Source organism: Rhinoraja longicauda, chromosome 1 (assembly GCF_053455715.1).
Source record: "Rhinoraja longicauda isolate Sanriku21f chromosome 1, sRhiLon1.1, whole genome shotgun sequence".
Classification (NCBI taxonomy): Eukaryota; Metazoa; Chordata; class Chondrichthyes; order Rajiformes; family Arhynchobatidae; genus Rhinoraja; species Rhinoraja longicauda.
This window is the reverse complement of record NC_135953.1, coordinates 121,094,864-121,120,760: the sequence shown is the minus strand read 5'-3', so window position 1 is coordinate 121,120,760 and position 25,897 is coordinate 121,094,864. Positions and strand designations below refer to the sequence as shown.

General features: G+C 40.5%; 1 protein-coding gene across 1 annotated transcript in view; it reads right to left on the bottom strand.

The window, feature by feature from the left end:
* Positions 1–5,156: 5,156 nt before the first annotated feature.
* Positions 5,157–25,897, bottom strand: part of LOC144600482 (short transient receptor potential channel 3-like) — a 91,597-nt gene continuing 70,856 nt past the window's right edge. Inside the window, exons 10-13 of the mRNA XM_078412117.1 lie at positions 22,885–23,106; positions 19,022–19,105; positions 17,448–17,523; positions 5,157–5,424 (exon numbers count right to left, since the gene is read on the bottom strand). Of these exons, the coding sequence (XP_078268243.1) occupies positions 5,276–5,424; positions 17,448–17,523; positions 19,022–19,105; positions 22,885–23,106 (531 nt within the window). The 3' untranslated portion in view covers positions 5,157–5,275. The remainder of the gene's footprint in view (positions 5,425–17,447; positions 17,524–19,021; positions 19,106–22,884; positions 23,107–25,897) is intronic.

The window sequence follows — 25,897 nt, the reverse complement described above, 5'->3', positions numbered from 1 at the left end:
TTCCCAATTTTCCAACATTGAGGCAGCGATGCAAGGTAAATCCGACTCCGTTGGGTATGTCGCATTGTTTACATGCCTGACGCCAGACTCCTCAAATACACATTCTATCCAAGCTCTGTCATGGATAGAAGCTACCAGGCAGACAGACAAAAAGACTTTTGAGACCATGTTGAAAACACTCTTGTAAAAATGTACCCACTCTATTGATTCGTGGGAACATGTAGTAGTGCGGTCCATTTGTAGAATGAGCATTCAGGTGGGTATTCTCAATCTTGAGTTCATCCATCGGGAGCACACAGAAGCTCAAAGTAAATGGTGGAAGGAGTAAGCATCGAATAAGCTATCCATTTGTCTGTCTTGACACTTCCTGCCCCATCTGCGGAAAAGTGTCAAGTTTTCACACTAGTCACCTCAGTACCAAGAAAAACGATGTTGATGTTAGTCATCTCAAAACTTGTTGGGCTACCCAAGAAGAACATTGCTTGAACAACCCTTGTATTGATGAAACTTCAAAATGTATCTCTCATTCATCCATAATGAGGTGATAGTCCAATGCCCACATTGGAATCAACTCAAACCATTCAATAAAGTTGGACAAGAGTCCCAGAAATACATTAAAGGAACAAAATTCATTTTAATGATTGTTTTCATCTGTGATAAAAAATCTCTGATTGAAAAATAGATTTAGATAAAGAAAAACCTTGAGTTCAATTGATTTCCTTCCCAGCATCAGTTCTACTGTCATCCCATTATAATTGTATTGAGCCCAGCATATACAAATCTGTCCTAGCTGTTGATCAATCTGCACAATAATACTTCCTGTTTTGTGGAATAAACATTCTCCTCACATCCTTTCGTATACTGTCACGTCCAGCTAGCTGCATCTGAAGTAAAGCTTTCATTTTAAGCTTTTCCTAGAGAGATTAATTTGATACTATTTGATAAGGTAGGTGAGCTAAAATTTATTAAATTATTTCTCTACTCTCATTGTGCTTGTTTTATTCACTTTGGATGCCATGCCTTCCCTTACAAACTATGGAATAGGCTGGAAATTCATGTTCTGATACTCCCACAATTCCCCTCACCTTTTATCTGTGGTGCCCCTTGTCAGGTGGTCCTTAAATCCCCATCTATTCCGAGGTCGACACAAAATGCTGGAGTAACTCAGCGGGTCAGGTCGCATCTCAGGAGAGAAGGAATGGGTGACGTTTCGGGTCGAGACCCTTCTTCAGACCGAAGAAGGATCTCAACCCGAAACGTCACCCATTCCTTCTCTCCTGAGATGCTGCCTGACCCGTTTGAGTTACTCCAGCATTTTGTGTCTACCTATGATTTAAACCAGCATCTGCAGTTTTTTCCCTCCCCATCTATTCCTATATCTTTTCAAAACAAAATTGTTACATTATGCACTGCAATAGCAGGAATGACTTTAAAAAAAAATTCTTGTCCTTGTATTATAAACTCTTTCTGTAAGAGGGACACTCTAACCTTGTCAGCAGCAGATTGCTGTCTGAGAAGCTGCACTGTCAGCATCAGTTACCAGCCCTCAGCCTTTTCTCTGTACCCTGAATTTAAGGTGAATCATGTTAACCATTCTTCATTTCTGCAAAAGAATGTACCATAGCAATGGATGATATAAGCAATCATGGTGGAGAGGATGATAAAAGTAAAGCTATCTATCATAGTCATGTCGTCAGAGCATTATCCAGTACCTCAGCTGTTCCATCAGAGCATGATGTCAGTGAGAGGTAAGACAAATAACAAATAACATCCAAACAAACATCCAGTGCAGGACACAAAGTACAGGAGTAACTCAGCAGATCAGGCAGCATTTCTGGAGAATATGGATAGGTGACCCTGGTGATAGGTGAATATGGATAAGACCCTCGACCTGAAACATCACCCAGCCTTGTTTTCCAGAGATGCTGCCTGTCCTATCATATCATATATCATATCATATATATACAGCCGGAAACAGGCCTTTTCGGCCCACCAAGTCCGTGCCGCCCAGCGATCCCCGCACATTAACACTATCCTACACCCACTAGGGACAATTTTTACATTTACCCAGCCAATTAACCTACATACCTGTACGTCATTGGAGTGTGGGAGGAAACCGAAGATCTCGGAGAAAACCCACGCAGGTCACGGGGAGAACGTACAAACTCCTTACAGTACAGCACCCGTAGTCAGGATCGAACCTGAGTCTCCGGCGCTGCATTCGCTGTAAAGCAGCAACTCTACCGCTGCGCTACCGTGACGTCCTGCTGTTACTCCTGCATTTTGTGTTCATTTGTATATTAACCAGCAACTGCAGTTCTTTGTTTCAATATCCAGTGCAGTTTGATGCCAAAAAGCCCATGCAAGTTTTATGACCATTCTGCATATCATAATTACACAGACACCAGTGGTATTGACATAAAAAAATCAATGAAAGTCATGAATAAAAATGGTATATTATATTTCATTAATGAGATGTGATCATTATTGGCAAGGTCAATATTTATTTCCATCCCTAATTGCCCTTGAGAAGGTAGTGTGAGAGAATGAGCAACATGGAATTAGGTGTTTTGACCCAACTCTTCCATGCCATCCAAGATGCCCCATCTGAGCTTGTACCATGTGCCTGTGTTTGGCCGAGATCCCTCTAAACCTTCTCTATCCATATATAGTATTTGTCCATAAACCATTCCTTTCCATGTACCTATCCAGTAGTGAGGCACTGGCTTCTTGAGTTGCTGCAGTCCATCTGGTCAAGGTACTTCCATAGTTTTACAGGATAGGAAACTATCCACAATTTAGCCCCAGTAATAAAGTTACAAGCAAAGATGACTTGACGGTCGAGAGGAATTTACAGGTGATAGTGATCTCGTGCACCTGCTGCTCGTGAATTCTAATTGGTAGTTGTTATGGGTTTGGGAAGTGTTTGTAGTGTTGATGAGTAACTACAGCATATTTTGTAGGTAATATAAGCTACAGTCCATAGTGTGGGCCTGGTGGTGCGAATGAATGTTCAGGATAGTGGACGGGTACAAATCAAAAAAGTGATTTGTGATGGAGCTGGGTTATTACTGGAACTGTGTTAATTCAGGAAACGGAGAGTTTTGTTACACTCCTGAACTTTGCCTTGTAGAATTCCTTGGCTGATCTTGTTGATTTTGGCCAATGGAATGTAGTTGTAGGAATGCTGATTGTCAAACATACATTATCTGAACATTACACTCTCTTGTTGGGGATAATCATTGCCTGGCATTTATATGACGGGAAGTTACTTGTCACTTAACAGCACGTGCCTGAATGTTGTCTAGATCTTGCTCCACTGAGCCCTGGGCTGTTTTATTTTCTGAGAAGATGTAAATGGAATTAAACATTATACAATCATCAGTGATCATCCCTACTTCTGACATAATGGAAGGATAATAAGTGAAGCAGCAAATAAAGATAGTGAAGCCCAGGAGTCTCTGAGATGAACTCTTAGGGTTGAGATGATTGACTTAGAACAACTATTATATCTTGCTTTATATGCAGTATAACTCCAATTAGTGGAGCATTTTAATTGACATCCATGTTGTCACACCTGGTCAGATGTTTAGTTGACTTCACTGAATCATTGGATGTGGCAGGTTCACAGAGCTTTCATCTAAGTCTTTGTCTATTGCAAGCTTCTTTCACTGTTTCGATTGCCGGTTGTCACCTCATATTTAGGCACATCCTGATGTGCCCTTCTGAACTTAATGACTTGACATAAAAATATTGGTGGAGAGATAAGCTGAGCCATGAGACCTCAAATTGAGATGGAGTAGACACCTAATGCTATTGTTTCACAGCTCTTATTGAATTCCTGTTCTGAGCTGCCAGATCTTTTCTGAATTTAATCCATCTAACACAATGGTTGAGCCACACAACACAATGAAGGGTCCTCTGGATAAAGATGGGACATATGCCACAAGGACATTGCAGTAGTCACTCCTACAACTACTGGCATGAGCAAACCACAAAGTGCTAGAGTAACTCAGTTATAACTCAGGGTTAGGCAGCATCTGTGGAGGGAATGGATATTTTGGGTCAGCGTCATTCTTCAGTCCCTGGCAAGGACAGATGAGGATAAGATAAACCCCGGTGTCAGTTTACTTTGCATCTGTTGCCGACTCATTATGGCAGATATGTCCTTCAGAGCCTAGCCAGCAGGCATCTTTGATAATGAAGTATTGAAATCGTCCAAACAGGACATAATCTGTGCCCTTACTACTTCAGTGGTTCTTTAGTGTTACTCAATTCTGGAGAAGTGCCAAATTATCAGTTCAGAGCAAGCAGTAAGTGGAAATCAGCAGGTTTCCTTGCCTGTTATTTGACATAATCCTATCTGATTGCATTATCCTTGAAGGGCCTGCCTCAAGGAGCAACCCAGTTGGCCCTTTATAAACAACAGGTTTGGCTTCAAAGCAGATGTTCATTTCCGGATACAACGCTATTTGCATGAACATCCAGGCCTCAAATTAGATGAGAAGAAATTTTCTTGATGTGTACCAAATGAAAGCTACATAAAATGTCACTGTGAGGATGAGATTGTTAATGCATAGAAATTAACAGTAATTTTCATGCAAATTATAAAAGGTTTTGATATATATTTGAAAGAAAATGCTAAGCTTTAGGAGCAGAGTGGCACTAACTAAATAACTCTTTCAAAGAGGCATGATGGACCAAATGCCCCCACTGCTGTCACCTGGAAGTTTCACATAACTTGGAAAATGAATATAATTGACTTGAATTTTAATTAAAAGTTGCTGTTGATGGATGGTTCATGAATTTATCCTGTCTTATGACTGACAGTAAATTGCAGACACTATTGTTCTGTGTATTGTTCTATTGGCAGTGAAGACCAATACATAAAATAAATGATAGAGTGAGCCGTGTGTAACTTATACCTAGCTAAGTTAATTTGACATTTTAGTAAGGTGGCTAACAATTTCTGTTATGAACATAATAAATCTGTCATAGAGCTGCTATAAATGAGAACATGATTCATTCTGCATCATAGTCCTTCAGTAATAACTGCAATGATATAAACTTTAGGCAATTGTAAGGACAAAGTATTTCTCACAGAACTACATGAATTCTGTTTATTAGCAATATATTAATAACTATTATAATCCAGAGATGCTAAGTACACAACATGCTAACTTACAATTTTTTTATTTATAAACATTATTGCCGTCGGTTGTGCTGATACTTATTCCCATGTATTGATCAATGGAAAATCAATATTCTGATTAAATCACTCGTCTTTTTGTTTTTCCAGACAGGTATTAAGCTTTTCACCAAGCTTTTGAATGAGGAAAGCCAGCTCCTCCGTTGCTTGGGACTTATCTTCCAGAAGTTCATATCGAAGGCTTGAGATATCCTGTTTGATTTCTTTCAGTTCACCTGGCAAATGAGATTGCACTGTTAGTGAATGGAGAAAAACAGTCAAACAAATGTATCGAAAAACAACAAGATATGTAAAAGAACATTTGAAAAATAAACAATCTAACATAATAGGAATTGAATAAAATGAAAATTGAAATAAAAGCAATCCTGTTATAGGCAGATGTAATACCATTCACCTCCTTACCATTGTTTACCTTTTTAGATTCTTTACCTTCCATTCTCCTTGCATATTCCTTATTTTTACCCTTACCACATTTACATTTTCTTGATTATCACGGCGCAGAAGGGGCCATTTCATCGATTTATTCCATGGTTGCTGAAAAAAATTGCTACCCCTGTTCTGAATACTAAAGTTGCAGAGCACCAGATGTTTATCCAAGTATAATTTAAGTGTGATGAGAACTTATGCACACACCATACTTTTATGGAGTTCCAGATCCATGCCATTTTCTGTGTGAAACAACATGTCCTCAGCTCCTGAATAATCTTTCAAAAAAATATCTTAAATCTTTGTCCTCTTTTAAGGAAAACAGACACTCTCTAGACACACCAGGCATCTTAGAATGTCACACATTTAAATAAGTCTTATCCCAGTTTCTTTTCCAAAGAAAACAATCACAGTCCAGTCAGCCTTTCCTCCTAAGTAAACTTTTTTTACCAGATATATAGTCCCTTTTATCAGACTTTACAACATTGTTCACATCTATATCCACAGCTATCATGTTATTTCTGTAGTATAAAGCCCTATACTATATTCAGTAATCAGGTTTCAGCCTGCAGTTCAAGAATAACTCCCTGGTCTAATATTCAATGCCTCAACCTTCAGAGGAAAATATCCCACTTGTCTTCTTAGCATCTTATTTACCTGATCAGCTGTGATTAAGGATTGGTTGACGTGCATTCCAAAGTGTCTCTGTTTTTAAAAAATGCCTCAGCATCCAACCATTTATTGTCCACTTCCTCGGTATTAAATTCTACTTTAAAATTTTTAACTTATTCAAGGAATGTGGGTTTTGTCAATGTTTTATTTACTGCAATTATTAAAAACTTAGGATGGTGTGTGATTAGTATATTTGATGGACTACTGATATTTTAATTCCAGATTTTTCAGTTAATTAAATTTGATTCACTATTTGCCATGGTGAGATCTGAACTGATGCCACTTAATCATTAGTTCATGGCTTTGGCAACTTTTCTGCTATACTCTGCAAATGTCCTAATCATGGCTCACCCATTTGACGAAACCATTGACATGTACCAGTAATGCAATGACTTTGTTATAAACTGTGCAAACAGTTTACAGACATTAAACTGATACACATTACTTCTTGGAATTTAATCAATTTTAGGTCTGTTATGTTAGCTGTTTAGTTTTCTGCCTTGGTGGAATTTGTCAAAAATCCTTGCCAAAATCCACGTAGAACACATTGAACACACTAATGTCATTGACCTTTATCGCCTCTTTGAAAAGTTCAATTAGTCAGACACTGCCTTTTGTTAATAAACCCATGCTGACTACCCTTGATTAAACAGAACCTTTTTAAATGATGGTTTAATTTGTTCTTCAAATTTTCTCCACTATACAGGTCAGGCTGCCTAGAACGCAAATAATCAATCTATCCTTTTCTTCCTTAATAAACAACAGTACCACTTTTGTGGTCATCCAATCTAACCTGTAGCTAGAAAGGATTGATAAATGATATTCCGAATCTCCATTATTTCTTTGTTTGCTTCTCTGAACAGCCAGGAATATGTCATCCTCATATGACTTCACAAAGATTTAAAACTTCTTCATGTTTTCTTATCTCATCCAATATTTCACAGTCTAGTTTCTCATCTAAAATGTTTGTATTATCACCACCATTGTGAAGAAGAATGTGTTCTATTCATAAAGGACTATGCACTTACCTTTCACCTCCAGGCACGATAAGCACAGTGCTTTTATTAGTTATCCTGTTGCAGTTTATTTGTTGAATATGATTTTGCTCAATTTTATTTATCAATATTTTTTCATGCTCTTTCTTTTCTTTCCAAGGTTCCAGTTTAATTACTTCCCTTAAGCTTTTATACTCTTCTGTTATTCTGTACCATGAGTTCTTGATATCTTTTGTTAACTTCGATTTTTGATCTTATTTTACTCCTTACGCTCTTTGACTCCCAGTGGTTAGATTTGGGAGCATTGCCCATTTTCTGAAAGGATTTGTGCTTGCTCTGAATCATCTTGTCTCCTCCTTACATGTCTTCCACTGCACTCATGGGAGAATATTTAATATTAACAATAAAAGAGTAACTTGCTTAAAATCTTTAATTTCCTATTCTGCGACATCACCTTGAAAGTCGCTTACTACATTATACTGATGAACAATTGTAGGTACACGTGTTCATCAAAATCAGTCCATTGCTGTTGAATCACATGACACCAACGCAGAACAAAGTGCAAGAGATAAAATACAGACTTGGAAAGGGGAGTCACAATCTGGAATTTGGACATTTAATCATGATATTGGCTTCTGATATATTTGTTCCAAAAGTCCTTTTTATCTTAAGCCAAGGATGGATATTGGTTCAGTGATAACATTTGTGTCTTTGAGTCATAAGATCGCAAGTTAACATCAACTCCATAGTTTTCAGCTTGTAACCTAAATGATCATTTCAGTAGGCAGGACATGAACAAGAACTGGATCATTCCCAGGTGTCCTTGGCATATTTATCTCTCAGTCAATACCTCAATCATAGTTCATCATGTGTTTCATTACTATTTCTCAAAGTTGCTGTAGATATATCAGTTGTTGCATTTCTCCATTGTCCAGGATTTCAAAAATAATTAATTGACTATGAAGTGCATTAGACTGTCCTGAGGTTGTTGGACAATGAAAGGGAAGAAAAGCATTATGGCACCTGACACGGGGAGCTGTGGAATGGGGTTTGCTCATTACTTGTGATACGGGGAATATGCTAAGTCTGCTGTCTGTAAATCACCATGATTTCAGCATGCAATCAGCATTAATAGACCATAAGACCATAAGATGTAAGAGCAGAATTAGGCCATTCGGCCCAACAAGTCTGCTCCACCATTTGATCACTGCTTATCTATTTTCCCCTCTCAATCCCATTCTCTTACTTTCTCCCCATAATCTTTGACACCTTTACTAATCACAAACCTATCAATCTCCACTTTAAAAATGTCCAAATTACTTGGGTTTCACAGTTGTCTGTGTCAATTAATTTCACAAATTTATGAACCTCTCGCTAAAGAAATTCCTCTTCATCTCCAATCTAGACTGTTGAGTGACTGCACTCCTCAGCATGAAGACAATATTATGAGCTGTAATGAGCATGTAAAGTTTGTATCACCTAAATTCAGGCTATATCTCTGAAAAGGGATGTGAATTTTAACTGCAAAGGTGTACATTTATTATTTTGATAAGGAAAACGTGGGAACGTTGATCCTAACATTTTCCAAAGCTGCGCTGCAGCCCTTGCTGAAGATAGAGAGGAGAGTAGAGGAGAGAAGATGTATGGTGGTCCAGGAGACCTTATAGATAAACTCCTTAAGCATTTCATAGTCATTCCCCTACCCACTGCTTCATAATTTCTTCAGAAAAATAACTTCAATATGGTCCAATTATCCCAATAGAAAACCATGCTAGGTCTGCTAGATGTGCTGAAAAATTCCAGTTGTTTAGTTACTAGAGCAAGAGGGATTTCCCAGCCATGAATGTTGAGTTAAATGGTCTAGAATGTCTTGAATTTCCTTTTTCATCTTTCTTTAAAAAAACCAGAATGAGATGAATCATTTTTCAATTTAAGGAATATTTCACTAATCAAATGAAATTTGGACCATTTTTGTGTTGTTCTCGCCAACTTACTTTTGACCTGTGTAATGAAATCATCTGGCCTTTACAATATGAGGAGTAGGCCATTTAGGACTGAGATGAGGAAAAACATTTTCACCCAAAATGTTGTGAATCTGTGGAATTCTCTGCCACAGAAGGCAGTGGAGGCCAATTCACTGGATGTTTTCAAGAAAGAGTTAGATATAACTCTTAGGGCTAACGGAATCAAGGGATACGGGGAGAAAGCAAGAATGGGGTAGATTTTGGATGATTAGCCATGATCGTATTGAATGGCAGTGCTGGCTCAAAGGTTCGAATGGCCTACTCCTGCACTATTTTCCACATTTCTACATAGTAATCCCTTCAACAAGAGTTCATAATTCGGTGCAATAAAGTTCCTATTCCCCTGTCAGGGAACTAATGTCAGTCCTGAATTTTACAGAATCAACTTCTCCACCGATCTTTTTTTTGGTGTGTTTATTTCTCAACCATAACCATATTTGCCACTTGGATAAAATCCATGGTGGATTAGCGCTAAACAAACACAAGTTGCTGGAGAAACTGAGTGGGCCAGGCAGCATCTGTGAATGGAAATTGACAGACAACATTTTGGTTGGGCCCTTTTCGATATTCGTATTGTCTTTATGTTGACTCTTCTTTGGTTTCTGATTCTGTGTGATCCATGCTAACAAACAAGATGCCTGACTTGCATTATGACCCTTGCATCCCAGCAACAAAAAAACAGGAATCCACCATGTAATTAATTGATGTCTCTAAATACTAAATAAGATGCCTTGATAAGGAGGATTTAGAAGGACAAAGATAACATGTGCGTGGGAACACCACCTGTGGAAATTTGGCAGCATTCTTTTATCATTGCAAAGTCAAAATATTGGGAATGTCACCTTAGAAGACTGCAGAAGTACTTTTACTGCAAGGTTGGCAGCAGTTCAAGCAGGCAGCTTCCTGCCAATTTAAAGGTAACCAGAGAGGAATAATTCAATGTCCTTGAGGTGATGCCTATCTCCCTTAAATGAATGAATTTTAAAAATACTCCCATATACCAGTCTTCTAATTTAAAATAAATATTGTAATATTATCTTTTACCAAAATCCTGTCTGCATGAACAAATTAAGATTTTGTTTTCATTTGTAATTTATTGCAGTGATTTATATTAAATAACAGTTATTATTTCAATATAAAACAGTGCTGTAATGCTTAGTTCAGATTTAAAGGCACTTTAGAATGCCTCTTATCAATATTAAATTTGCCATTTGTCAGCAATATTATTTCACACATCGAAAAGTTGAGTTTTCAAACCACTCTGGGATCAACATCTAGTACTGAAAATTGCATGCACATCTACAGTGATGCTGAAGCTTTGGAGGAAATTAAATTCCTAAGATGTATGGCCCACTACATCTATCTGCACATTTTAATAACGTACACTAACCGATGGCTTCAGAAAACACAATTGGGATAGTTCCACGCAGGTTGTTGTGTCACAATATTATTGCCTGAGCTGCAGTTATTCCATCTGTTTTTCCTGAAACCTACTTTGTGTGTTATTAGTAAAACTCTTCAACCAGGACAAGATATAATTGCGCTGCACTATAATTGCACTCATGTAAATTCAATCCAGTTTAAATGTAACCTAAGCACTAATTAAGAATAATTGGTTGGAAATTTCCTCAAAGTTATTCTGGTTCTAATTCCATAATTTTATGGTAACTTCAATCATAATTTGAATGAATTAACGCATAAAGGGAGAAACAAAATAACATCTACTGGATTCTAGAGATACACAAGATTGCAGATGGTGGAATCTTGAGTAAAAGACCAAGTGGACAAAGTTCTCAATAGGCCAGGCAGCATCTATGGAGGGAATAACATGGACTAGGTTATAAGTTGGGAGGCTTCATTCAAACGGATCAATTTTTTCAGAAAATATTAATTCTGAAGAAGGGTCCTGACCCGAAACATTGTCCATTTCCCTGCACAGATGCAGCCTGGCAGCTGAGTTTCTCCAGCAGTTTGTTTTTTTTGCAACTGGATACTTAGTTTCCAAAATTAATCAGACACGAGAACATAAATAGGTAAGAGCCAATCTATATACTAAAACTCTTGTTTGTTTGTTTGTTTGTTCCTGAACTATTGCCAAAACGGTGCACGATAGCGCGACAATTTTAGACCCACCTTTGGTGCAAATGGAAGATGTTTAATTGAAATCGGTCTTATATTTTAGACAATAGACAATAGACAATAGGTGCAGGAGTAGGCCATTCAGCCCTTCGAGCCAGCACCGCCATTCAATGCGATCATGGCTGATCACTCTCAATCAGTACCCCGTTCCTGCCTTCTCCCCATACCCCCTCACTCCGCTATCCTTAAGAGCTCTATCCAGCTCTCTCTTGAAAGCATCCAACGAACTGGCCTCCACTGCCTTCTGAGGCAGAGAATTCCACACCTTCACCACTCTCTGACTGAAAAAGTTCTTCCTCATCTCCGTTCTAAATGGCCTACCCCTTATTCTTAAACTGTGGCCCCTTGTTCTGGACTCCCCCAACATTGGGAACATGTTTCCTGCCTCTAATGTGTCCAATCCCCTAATTATCTTATATGTTTCAATAAGATCCCCCCTCATCCTTCTAAATTCCAGTGTATACAAGCCCAATCGCTCCAGCCTTTCAACATACGACAGTCCCGCCATTCCGGGAATTAACCTAGTGAACCTACGCTGCACGCCCTCCATAGCAAGAATATCCTTCCTCAAATTTGGAGACCAAAACTGCACACAGTACTCCAGGTGCGGTCTCACCAGGGCCCGGTACAACTGTAGAAGGACCTCTTTGCTCCTATACTCAACTCCTCTTGTTATGAAGGCCAACATGCCATTGGCTTTCTTCACTGCCTGCTGTACCTGCATGCTTCCTTTCATTGACTGATGCACTAGGACACCCAGATCTCGTTGAACTCCCCCTCCTCCTAACTTGACACCATTCAGATAATAATCTGCCTTTCTATTCTTACTTCCAAAGTGGGAGGAGTTGGCTGCGCCTAACGGCTGCGGCTCTCTGGCAGTCTGTTTGTCTTTTTTTCTTTTTTTTGTTTGTGTCGGTGTTGGGATGGTTTTTGTTTCTGTTTTTGGCTGTGTATGTGTGGTGGGGGGGGGGGGGTGGGGCGGGGGAAACCTTTCTTTTATTAGGTCTCTTCCCCGGGCCGCAGCTCGCCCGCGGGGCCTTCCATCGCCGGCGCGGCTCGGCTACGGGACTTAACATCGCCAGCGCGGCTCGGCCGCGGGACGTTTCAGTGCCCGGTGCGGCTCGGCCGCTGGACTTAACATCGCCAGCGTGGCTCGGCCGCGGGACGTTTCGGTGCCCGGCACGGCTTGGCCGCTGGACTTAACATCGCCAGTGCGGCTCGGCCGCGGGACGTTTCGGTGCCCGGTGCGGCTCGGCCGCGGGACGTTTCAGTGCCCGGTGCAGCTCGGCCGCGGGACGTTTCAGTGCCCGGTGCGGCTTGGCCGCGGGACGTTTCAGTGCCCGGCGCGGCTTGGCCGCTGGACTTAACATCGCCCGGTGCGGCTCGGCCGCGGGACGTTTCAGTGCCCGGTGCGGCTCGGCCGCGGGACGTTTCAGTGCCCGGCGCGGCTTGGCCGCTGGACTTAACATCGCCCGGTGCGGCTCGGCCGCGGGACGTTTCGGTGCCCGGTGTGGCTCGGCCGCTGGACTTAACATCGCCCGGTGCGGCCGCGGGACGTTTCGGTGCCCAGGGCGGCTCGGCTGCGGGGCCTTCCATCCCCTTGCGGGGGCTGTGCGTGTCGTTTGCCTCGGTAGGGGTCGAGCTGCCTGTCCGTGGGTGCGGGGGGAAGAGAGGGGAAGTTTTGTTGCCTCCATCACAGTGAGGGGGTGTTTGGAGTCAATGTGATGGATGTTTGTGTTGGGGTCGGGTGTCCTGTGTTCTTTTCTTTTTTGCTGTGTTTTGTGTGAAATTTGCTGAAATTTCGTTCGGTGTAAAAAGCCGAGTGACAATAAAGTGTTGTTATGTTATGTTATGTTATTAAACTGCATCTGCCATGTATCCGCCCACTCACACAACCTGTCCAAGTCACCCTGCAGCCTTATTGCATCTTCCTCACAATTCACACTACCCCCCAGCTTAGTATCATCTGCAAATTTGCTAATGGTACTTTTAATCCCTTCGTCTAAGTCATTAATGTATATCGTAAATAGCTGGGGTCCCAGCACCGAACCTTGCGGTATCCCACTGGTCACTGCCTGCCATTCCGAAAGGGACCCATTTATCCCCACTCTTTGCTTTCTGTCTGTCAACCAATTTTCTATCCATGTCAGTACCCCACCCCCAATACCATGTGCCCTAATTTTGCCCACTAATCTCCTACGTGGGACCTTGTCGAAGGCTTTCTGAAAGTCGAGGTACACCACATCCACTGACTCTCCCCTGTCAATTTTCCTAGTTACATCCTCAAAAGTTATTCACATTTTAAAGTTTAAATCTATCTCCGAGGGACGGGGGGGGGGGTGGAGAGAGGGGGGGGGGGGTCTGGGAGGAAGGAGGGAGGGTGGATAAGGGGGGTTGAGGGGGATGGATAAGGGTGGGAGGGGAACGGCGGAGGGGAGGGAGTAGGAGAGGGGGGAGGGGGGAGCGTGTGGGGGGAAAGGGGGGAGGAGGGGAGAGGGGAGGGGAGGGGAGGAGGAGAGGGTGCTGCACCAATGCAGGAGAGGTTTGGGCCCAACGGGTCCACTTGATCTAGTATAAATCTAAATATCTAAATGAAAGCAAAAGTTAATGCATCGACTGGTGACTGAGTGAGGTATAAAGTAATGAAAATGGTGGCAAGCCACAATAAAACTACAAAAGGGATTAACAAATTTGCACGGTATCACAAAATAATTGCAAAAAATGTTATAATCAGATTAGGGGAAAGAAATGTTGTTTCATTAAAATGCATAATGGTAATATTCTGAATGAAAGTGAGAATAACATACCAGACAGGTTTAATGATTACTTTGCAATGAATTGTTTTAGTAAAGCATGGCATTCCATGCATTATGAGAAAACTAACATTAAATTAGAAGCAAAGAAGTGTTAGAGTTCACATAAGCATGACAAGAATAACAAATAAAATAATGCCATTAAAGTCCTCAGAATCAGGTGGTTTCCATTTAAGGGTTTCAACAAAATAGTTAACAATATTGTAGATGCCCTTACTTTAATTTTCCAAAGTTTTCTCATTTTGTGAATAGTTTTTTAAGACTTGAATATTATGAATGTTCTCCATTATTTAAAGAAATGCAAGAGAAGAAAAACAGGGATTTGTGAACCATTTGGCCTGACATCTGTTGAAAGTTCCAGAGTTTACAGTTAAGGATCCAGTAAGCAATCATTTTGAAACTTTTCAGTTGATCGGAAACCAGCCCAGTTCTGTCCTTCCTCAGTTCTGAAGTGAGTGGTCTCACATTTTCATACATTGATTTGTAAAGGGAAGGTTATACCTGATGGAAGTGATTGAAGTATTTGAGGAGGCAACTAAACAGTGAACAGAGCAATGACCCGAATTTATAATGACTTGTAGAAGACATTTTCACTGCCTCATTAGAAACGATTAGTTAATGCTGAAGTTCATGGAAATAAAGTGAATAATTGAATTATCTGGGAAATTGGTTGAGCATCAGACAGAGAAGAGGGATAATGGGCAAGTAATTGAGTTGTCAAGATGTAACTGGCAAGGATCTCCAAGGATTCACTATGTTTAAAAATTTAGATGATGGCATAGAGATCCACTTACATATATTTTCCCATAATACATAATTAGGCAACACTGTTTGCAATGCAGATGAAAGCATTGTTTTACAATGATATGTTGACTGAGCAGAATGGTGGAAAATGGATATCAATGTATGAAAATGTGAGACCACTCACTTCAGAGCTGAGAAAGGACAGAACTGAGAACATTTTACATGGTGTAAAGGTGATAGATAGGTGACATTTCCTCCCACTTCTCAAACGGTTTTGTAGGTTCATTTACATCTATAAATGCCCCAAATCTGTCGAGAATGGATGTGATAGTGGAATAACAAGGAACTAGTGTGAATGAGTGATCGATGGGTCGACGTGGACTCATTGGGCTGAAGGGCTTATTTCCATGCTGTATCTCTATTTTAAGCTGCCCTGTTCTATTCTATACTGTATTCCAAGCTAGCGTGTGTTAGGTTGGGCAGAACTCCAAAGGAAGCTGGGAAACTCAACCAGCTACTCCCTACAGTAGAATGAAATATTACTCATTAACATTGTAACTTCTGACATTTCACTACTAAACTGACTGCAACTTCAAAATGTCCATACTTAACAGGAATATTCTGAAGCTGGTGTCAATTGCTTGCTGTACGTCGCACTGAATGTGTCTTATATATTGGGCACTTTGCCGAGAATAGTGTGGCAACACAAATTTGCAGAATTCCCTGCCAATTACTCAGGGAGTAATGTGAATAACCTGCTCCAGATTAGTTTCTTCCTAGAGGAAACCACTTCTTTATTAATTTCAATTGAGCAGAATGACAGAAGGGAATTCAGGTAAATAGTAGTAATCATAATTTTTTTTTGGACATTTGAATTTATTTAAGTGCTTTTAGGAGTCTTATTTCTTAAGAAAAACGTATCTTTAAAATGTTTAACACTTTGACTAATTTTAATAGTGTTTGAACACTGGGTGGCACAGTGGCACAATAGGTAGCGTAGGTGCCTCACAGTTCCAGAGGCCATGGTTCAGCATGGAGTTTGCATGTGCTCCCAGTGACAGTGGGCCTTCTGTTTCTGTACACTATGAGCCTTTGACTTAAACATGTTCAAAATTATATTAACAATTTTGACATTTGTGACTGCCAGAATGAATTGGGAAAAGTTTCTTCATCTGTTTTCTTCATTGCAATTTAGACATTAGAGATACAGGAGAGAAACAGACATTTTGGCCCACTGAATCTGCGCCGACCAGCGATCATCCCATACAGTAACTTACACACACTAGGCATATACTAGTGACAATTTTACAACTTACCGAAGACAATTAACCTACAAACATAAACGTCTTTGGAGTGTTGGAAGAAATCAGAGCACCCGGAGAAAACCCACATGGTCACAGTCAGTAAGCACAAACTCCGTACAGACAGCACCTGTGGTCAGGATTGAACCTGGCACTGTACGGCAGCAACTCTACCGTTGCACCACTGTGCCGCCCCGATTTCTGGGCTATTGTGTTACTTCATCTCAGAGCAGCCACCTCAGCATGCACCTAAGGCCTAACTTGGCACAAGTCGGGCACATAGTTTTAATAAAGCAACATAAAATGGGGAAAATTTCACTTAAAGCATAAAGTAGACAATTTCCTGCATCCTTCTCTTCAAACACAAGTTGACCCTGGAAGTGGAAGCTAACTTCTGAATTTAACTCTCCTTAAGCAATGATAATTAAAAAATTTAAAATTAAGCAAAAGGAGAATTGGCTACAAATTAGGTGGAATAAAATGAGCAGAGAAGGACTAAATTAAGGGTCCGAGAAAAACAGAGATGGGAAAGTAAAATTTTCTATAAAGGATGTATTACATACAGTTATGAGACTCATTCTACTTACAGTATTCTAATAAAAACGATGTCACTGTTAAAAATGTAGTTGCGCTGTTGTAAGGTCCTATTTGGAGAATTTAATGGGCATTTATTTGAAAATCCACCAAATTAAAAACAATAACAGGGTGGTAGCTACTGTTTGATTATAGATGGGAAAGTAAATTGATCAGTAAATTATGGAGATTGGCATCCTCTTTTGTATTTCTTCTTCTCATAAAATTCCTGGATGTTTTGCAATAATAACAGCATGCGTTATTAACTCACTTTTGTTTTCCCTAATGCAAAAAGGCTTTTTAAAAATACTTATCCTCATATTTATATTCTAAGAATGACTGATCACGCCGAGGATAACAGTGCACAGTTCTTGATATTGCTTTGTGTGAGCAATGGGAGAGAGTGAGGGGATTTTACAGCAATACCTGCACTCCAAAAACTGTTTTCAGATTGTGATGGATTTTATTGGAATGTGATAAAGTCCTTTTAAAAGGAAATTGGTCCAGTTATATTTTGTTCAGTAATCATTCTGAATGTTGCTAGTCCTTACCTTCATTAACTTCATCATTTTCTTTATCAACTTGTGCTTTCAAGACATACCGTTTAATCAGTCGTTTCATTATTTGCTGTAAAAAAACAAATAAGATTACTTGAAAACAGCATACCAAAGAAGATTTCTGAAAATAAATGACTGCTTAAAATGAAAATCATTATATATAATGAATACAGTGGTATTGAACATGAGGAAGAAACTGGATTTCAATGAAATAGCTTTTCACATGGGTCAGGCTGATTTGAAATTCCTGTACATACTTCACTCACATGATTTCAACTTCCATTCAGATCCACGAGATTGTTAAACCGAGTGCAATTTCAGGATCTAAAGCTAACCAGCATAAAAAAAGCCATGTACCTCTTAAAAGAACGGCAATCATTGCTTCCAATTATTGCTGGAAGCTCTTTCACAATCTTTGGGAAAGTTGCATTAAAACAAGCCATACAAGGGACAAGACGGGCACCTTGATTTTCAGGTACATTCTCAACGAATTAGTCGATGTGAGAGACGGAGATCTTCTATATCCTGAGGCACAGGAAGGCATTGCAATTAAATATGAAGCTTTTTGGCAGAACATTGTTAAGGAGGTCAACACCAGGAGTGAAGAGCCCAGGACATGATAGTAGTGCCAGGAAGGGTTCATAGTCTGCTGTTCAATATTTGTGAAAACATCAACAAAGAGACGACTTACTCTGACACTTGCAACCATCAGCACATAGATTGTGATTCTGTGCATTATGGTGGCTTGTCATTTTGCTTTAATTCCATGTGTGGTAAAAGGTTATTGTCATTTAGTTTAGTTTAGAGATACAGCACAGAAACAGATCCCCCATCAAAGCCAATTAACCTACAAACCTGTACGTCTGAAATTTGGGAGGAAACCGGAGAACCCGGGGAAAACCCACATGGTCACGAGAAGGACATACAAAGGACATACAAATTCCGTACTGACAGTCAGGATAAAACGCTGGTTTCTGGCACTGCAAGGCAGCAACTTTACCGCTGTTCCACAGTGAAACAGTAGCTGCAAGATCCCCAGTAATTTAGGAGATCAGGGTCTAAATCATCATACATCATAATCCCTTACTATCAAAAAGACATATGTATCTCCTGTGCAACCAAGAACTTCCATGCCCTTTCGATCCCTTGTGATCTACAAAATGAGAGCAGGAATGTATTTTTACATGGCTTGTCCAGCATGATAATCTGTTAGGGCTATAGGTCTACAGATCAATGAAGTAAAGTATTATTTTGTGAGCAAGTTGAAGGATGATAACTGTATTTGACTAATTTCTGTTGTCTCGCAGGACCTTTCCAATTTAACTAAATGAGCTACTGCTGAAAAAGTTGTTTATTTTTTTCAGTCAAAGATATTTTGGACACAATGGTGAAAATGTTCTTTGTGGGTTTGCAGTCTTACGACAAACGATGAGATATATTTCTCAAAGGTAGCAAAGTAAATGCAATAAAGCATAGTTTTTTGTGAAAAAAAACAAAAACTGTGACAATAACGGATGACATTTATTCAACTGATATGACAAATCAAAATATTCACAAAAAGCAGTTACCTGATATCTTGTTGGTTGGTTTATAATGCTGTTGAAACTTTGGGTTTCTGAAATCCTTAGATTAGACTGTGCAAATAGATTTAGCTGCGATAAACAGAATTTTTAAAAAAGGTTAAGATTGCAGAATTATACAGCACAAAATGATTCCTTTCATCCCATGTATGGTGCAGCCTTTCATCCCATGTATGGTGCAGCCTTTCATCCCATGTATGGTGCAGCCTTTCATCCCATGTATGGTGCAGCCTTTCATCCCATGTATGGTGCAGCCTTTCATCCCATGTATGGTGCAGCCTTTCATCCCATGTATGGTGCAGCCTTTCATCCCATGTATGGTGCAGCCTTTCGACACAGCTCGGCAATGGATGCCTCCACACCACTCAAAACCTCTTTTCAAGTCGAAAATACAAATGACCATCTACCATCCTACCTCAGCTGAAAAATGAGAGATGCACCATGTTGAAAAAATACTCTGGACGGAACCAAAGGTGATTTGATAACATGCGTGTCAGATTAAAATACTGCCAACCAACGTGCAAATTAACCCATGGGATGAATCTGCCAAAAGAGACCCACACCAGTCTACCAACTGCAGATGCATCTGTCTATCACAATGCTGGTTGGAGTGACCAGCCTCACAGTCCTTGTCAGAGTCCCATCTTCATCTCACAGATACCTGTAACCATGGTACAATGATCATGTTCAATAGGATAGAAGCAGAAAACATACAGCAACTCAAAACTATGGAAAATCAGTGGCGAAATACATTCCACAACAATCTGTAATCCCATGTATATTCCACATTGCCATTGCCAAGAAGCCAGGGAATTCCCAGAGTTCACCGTGGCACAGCTGGTTCAGCTGTTGCCCTATAGTGCCAGAGACCTGGGTTCAATCCTGACCTCGGGTGCTGTCTGTATGGAGTTTGCATATTCTCCCTGTGATTGTATGTTTCCTCCAACTGCTTCAGTTTCCTCGCACATCCCAAAGACATGCGGGTTTGTGAGTTAAATGGCATATGTAAAGTTGTCCCTGGTGTGGAGGGAGTGGATGAGAAAGTGTGATAAAATAGAACTAGTGTGAGCAAGTGATTGATGGTCAGTGTGGATTCAGTGCGTTGAAGTGAACGTGTAAGTGGGTGTTAAGGCGGTATGTTACAAGTGAATTAGTGTAAGTGGGTGTTAAGGCAATAAGTGTTCCCAGGGTGTTCTTGTCTCGTGCGCACCATTTGTTACTTTGATGCATATTGCTTCTCCTAACAGTTCTTACATTGGACCTAAAGTGATGAATGGTTGTTTATGCAACTTGATTACGTACATTACAAAATGTAGTTCTACACATGGAATGTGTCATAAGTTTCATTATCTTCAATCATTACTTTGAGAAACACTTGCCAATTGTGAAAACCTCAATGATGCAATAGAACTACTGCTGAGAAAAATACCAAAATGCTAAATTTGCACATGCACTACAGAGGTCCGAATATAAAATGAAATAGGGCTAGGCCAAATGGCTTCTTCAGCCTGCTCAACCATCCAAGGAGATCATAATTGATCCTGTATCTCATTCACTTTCCTGTCTAAATCACCATACATCATAATCCCTTACTATCAAAAAGACATATGTATCTTCTCTTTGAATATAACCAATGACTGAGAAACCTTTGATAGAAATCTTTTTTAAAAATCCAAACCTTTAGTTAATCCAAACCTTCAGCTTAGTCCTAAATGGCCTGCTTCTTCTTCTGAAATTTGGCCTCGTAGCTCTAGATTCTGCAGTCTATGAAAATATCTGCCAAGTTATCTCAGAATCTTATGTCCCTATGAGACCTCCTTTCCTTCTAAACTGAGTTAGCATAGGGCTCTTCCTGAGAATTGTTGGCATGTCAGGGCAATGGTCCAATGAAACTTATGACACATTCCATGTGTAGAACTACATTTTGTATTTAGAATTCTAAAATGTCATAGCAGAAATTGAAACATTTATGGGAGATTCACCTCTATTTTTTCCACTGAGAGGGATTGATCAGCAACTAGCCACAATACTCGCTAATAATGAGAATATTAATGCAAAATGAAAAGTATTTCTTCTTCAAGATAAATACTGTGTGGAAATTTCCAGATCATCGTCACAGAGTCGTACAGTAAAAAAAACAGCCCTTCAGCCCAACTCACCCGTGCAGATCGAGATGCCCACCTAAGCTCATCCCATTTGCCTAAGTTTGACCCATATCCTTCTAAAGCTTACCTATCCATGTACCTATCCAAATGTCTTTTAAATGTTATTATTGCATCTGTCTCAACCATTTCCTCTGACACCTTGTTCCATATAGGCACCATCTTATGTGCTAAAACGGTGTCCCTCAGTATCAAAATAAATCTTTCCCCTCTTACCTTACACCTCTGTCCTCTAGATCTTGATTCCTCTACCTTTGGGTAAAAGACTGGGCATTCACCTTACCTATTCCGTCAAGATGTTATTAACCTCTATAAGGTCACCCTTCCATTTCCTATATTCCAAGGAGTAAAATCCTAGCCTGTCCAACCTCTCCCTGTAAATCAATCCCTCGGGTCCTGGTTACATCTTTGAAAATCCTTTCTGTACCCTTTCCAGTTTAATGGCACCTTTCCTATAGCTGGTGACCAAAACTGAACGCAATACTCCAAGTGTGGCCTTACCAACCTCCTGTACATCTACAACATAACATCCCAACTTCTATACTCAATGTCCTGACTAATGATCACCAAGGGCAGGAGGAAGTACTGCATAATCTACAGCAACTTCTGCTTCCTTCACAGAGAATCATAGATGCATGAAAAGATAGAATATGAAAACAGAACCTTTAGCCCATTGACTGATCAATTTGACCATCAACCATTTATTTAATCTTACATTAATTGCATTTTTATTCTCCTCACATTCTCATCCACAACCTCCTTCCACCCGCTCATCCCCACATACTATTGCTCACATGCCCACAAGGGGCAATTTACAGCAGCCAATTGAACTTCCAACCCACATGTCTTGAGATAGGGAAGCAAAACAGAGTATTCAGAGGAAACCCACGTGGTCATAAGGAGAATGTGGGTCATAGATGGACCTGTATCTCGGGTGCTTTGAGGCAGTAACTCAACTAACTGTGTCATTATGCCAACTTCCAGGTGGTCTACGTCATTGCAGGGGCAAGGAAGTGCATAGGAGTACCTGTATGCCGATTTCCCCCCTCCCACTGCAGACAAGCAACTGACCATTTTGGGGGGAAATTTTCCACGAGTAAAAAGGCAATTCAGTGAAGAGGTCCTGGTGTTTAATGGCAAGCACCAAATAATCTTTCTTTAATACAAAATATTCTGTAATCCCTTTGTCAAGAATATGTGATTGTTTCTTATTCCGTAATTGCAGGTCTCCATTGTGTGAGGTCATTCATAAATTACTTCTGTTTGTTAGTAGAGCTTTCTGTCCTCTAACCTTACTGTAATTGTCATCATGAGACTGATTTGCAGCAGCACTCTCACCTCTGATTGTGAGTTCACGTCCTATCTAACAATTTTATCATTTAATGCATACAGTATTCACAGTGCAGCTGGCAACACCGAGGCTGTGCTGACATAGGCCATGTTTTACATGAAACATTAAACCATCATCCAAAATTCCATTCCTGGATTGGTGTAAAAGATCGCCAGGAAAGGTTGTGGTATTCTCCCATTGCCTTGACTAGTATTTAAACCTCCAATTAATAATCAAAAATCAAAATGAAATTACCATTATCTCATTACTGTTCGTGAGTATATTTCATGAGCTGTAATCTCCTGAGATAGCATTAGGTGCTACATAAATAGAAGTCTTTAAAACCTTTAAGGACATACCCTGGACTTTGAGTTCATCATTCCAATTTCTACATCTTTCTTCAGTCTTTTCCTTCTGCATTTGAACAGGCCAAGGAGACCGTTTTTGATTCTTATTATCAAACTGATACATGACTTTGGAGTAGGCATAAGACTGAATGGAGGGGGGAGCGTTTTCCCATGGTCAAAGTAGAACATCCACAGCTTTGAACGGGCAAATTTCCATTCCACATCTGCATCATCCTGAGGGAAGAGAGGAATAAATAGCATCGATTGATTGACGAATAACAAGCATGCTAAGAACAGGCTCAGCTAAAACTAATTTCTCAGATTCCGTGGGCCATTGGAAGTAAATAAATGTTCATTTATGATTTAAAATAAAAATGTTAGTGTTGTTTTGAATGATGCCCCAATTACTAAAGATGACAGAATCTCCATCCCTCTGTGATTAAAATAGCTACTGACCACTGTTCCCCACACAAATGGCATCTCATATGTGCCTATCTGTGCTTCCCAGATCATCACTGTGGCAGCTTCCTACCCAATCAGCACCATGCTGTTCAATCACCACCTATGGCCCAATTGCCAGAACTGCTTCCCTGATAGCATTGCTCAACAGTCCAACACTATTCTTCCTTCCCCATGCCCTTCACCAGCACTGCAGTCTCAAACATCACTGGGCTATCCCCAAACTACAACTGGTTCCACCCAATCACTACTTTTCATTTGGCATTTCTGCTCTCTGACCACAATTGCCTTTCCCACCCCAAAAACTAACATCTCACCTTCCCCTTGATCATCACCCTGCCTTACATTGCATTTGGTCCTGTTGAATTTCCATCATTCGTCCCTCAAAGGTCACTTGTTCATCCTGCTTCCCTCTCTCCATTCATTCCAAATCACTGCCCATCTTCCCTCCTTCCCTGCCAATCTCCAGTCTGATCACCCCTCTCACTCCTTCAATGGTTACTATTGACCTGATCATTATCACTCTGTGCCCACCCTCCCCAAGTCATTGCCTCCTCATTACTCTTCCCTACTGTAATTTTACCCCACTGATTGTCACCACTCAGCATCCCACAAAACCATAATTGTTACATAAAAACATAGAGAATAGGTGCAGGAGGAGGCCATTCGGCCCTTCGAGCCAGCACCGCCATTCATTGTGATCATAGCTGATCATCCACAATCAGTAACCTGTGCCCAACTTCTCCCCATATACCTTGATTCCACTAGACCCCAGAGCTCTATCTAATTCTCTCTTAAATTCATCCAGTGATTTGGCCTCCACTGCCCTCTGTGGCAGAGAATTCCACAAATTCACAACTCTCTGGGTGAAAAAGTTTCTTCTCACCTCAGTTTTAAATGACCTCCCCTTTATTCTAAGACTGTGGCCCCTGGTTCTGGACTCGCCCAACATTGGGAACATTTTTCCTGCTTCTGGCTTGTCCAGTTCTTTTATGATTTTATATATCTCTATAAGATTCCCTCTCATTCTTCTAAATTCCAGTGAATACAAGCCTAGTCTTTTCAATCTTTCCTCATATGACAGTCCCGCCATCCCAGGGATCAATCTCGTGAACCTACGCTGCACTGCCCCAATTACAAGGATGTCGTTCCTCAAATTAGGAGACCAAATCTGTACACAATACTCCAGATGTGGTCTTACCAGGGCCCTGTACAACTGCAGAAGAACTTCTTTACTCCTACACTGAAATCCTCTCATTCTGAAGGCCAACATGCCATTAGCTTTCTTCACTGCCTGCTGTACCTGCATGCCAACTTTCAGTGACTGGTGTACAAGGACACCCAGATCTCACTGCACTTCCCCCTTACTTAACCTGACACAATAGACAATAGACAATAGGTGCAGGAGGAGGCCATTCGGCCCTTCGAGCCAGCACCGCCATTGAATGTGATCATGGCTGATGACTGACACCATTGAGATAATAATCTGCCTCCTTGTTTTTGCCGCCAAAGTTTATAACCTCACATTTATCTATATTATACTGCATCTACCATGCATCTGCCCACTCACTCAACCTGTCCAGGTCACCCTGTAACCTCCTAACATCATCTTCGCAGTTCACACTGCCACCCAGCTTGCAAACTTGCTAGTGTTACTTCTAATTCCTTCGTCCAAATCATTAATATATATGGTAAACAGTTGCGGCCCCAACACCGAGCCTTGCGGCACACCACTCGCCACTGCCTGCCATTCTACACTACAATAACTCTAGCCCTCCAATTGGGCATGGAAACACCCCAACCCCGTGCCCACCTTTCCTCAATCACTATCACTTCCACTACCATGACCACTTCATTTTCTCCAATTGCCACCACTCTGTGCTCTTGATCATTGGTATTCCAGTCTGGTGTTTGGCACCACACCATTTTCTTATTGCCTCAACTCTTTCTAACTATCATGGGTTTTACCACTACCATTCTCTCTGACCATCACATAATGGCTGCTGGAACAGTAAAATGTAAACGCAAGGGACCGGAGACGCTGGAGTCTGGAACCGAGTTTCTCCGGTGGTATGTTTTTGCTCATTTGGCCACTCGTCACTCTGATCCTCTTCCACTCTAATCCCGTAGACATATTTATATGTAATTTCCATGTCATTTCTACGACAATTCCCAATGATGTCAGACCAAGGAAAATGTGAGGCTGACAGTGGAAAATGCAAGCAGTATCTGTCCACACAGGGATTGTAACAGATGAAACAACCAGCTGTAGATGCTGGACTTTCAAAATAAAAACAGTGAATACTGGAAGTGCCCAATATGTAAAGCAGCATCAACGGGAATAGAAACTTAATCAATTTTTTTCAGGTCAGGGCCTGAAGAGGGAAGAGCTGTGCAACCTGAGGGGGAAATCACAATAAAGGAAAAAATAAACATGTCTCAAGGGCATTGGTGTGAAAAGTCTTGTCATCAGAGCGGTTGCAACATTGACCAAAAATCTGGAAGAAGAGTAGTGGTAAGGGTGTCAAGTTTTCTAAACCATCTTCCCATCAATCCTCTCTATCAC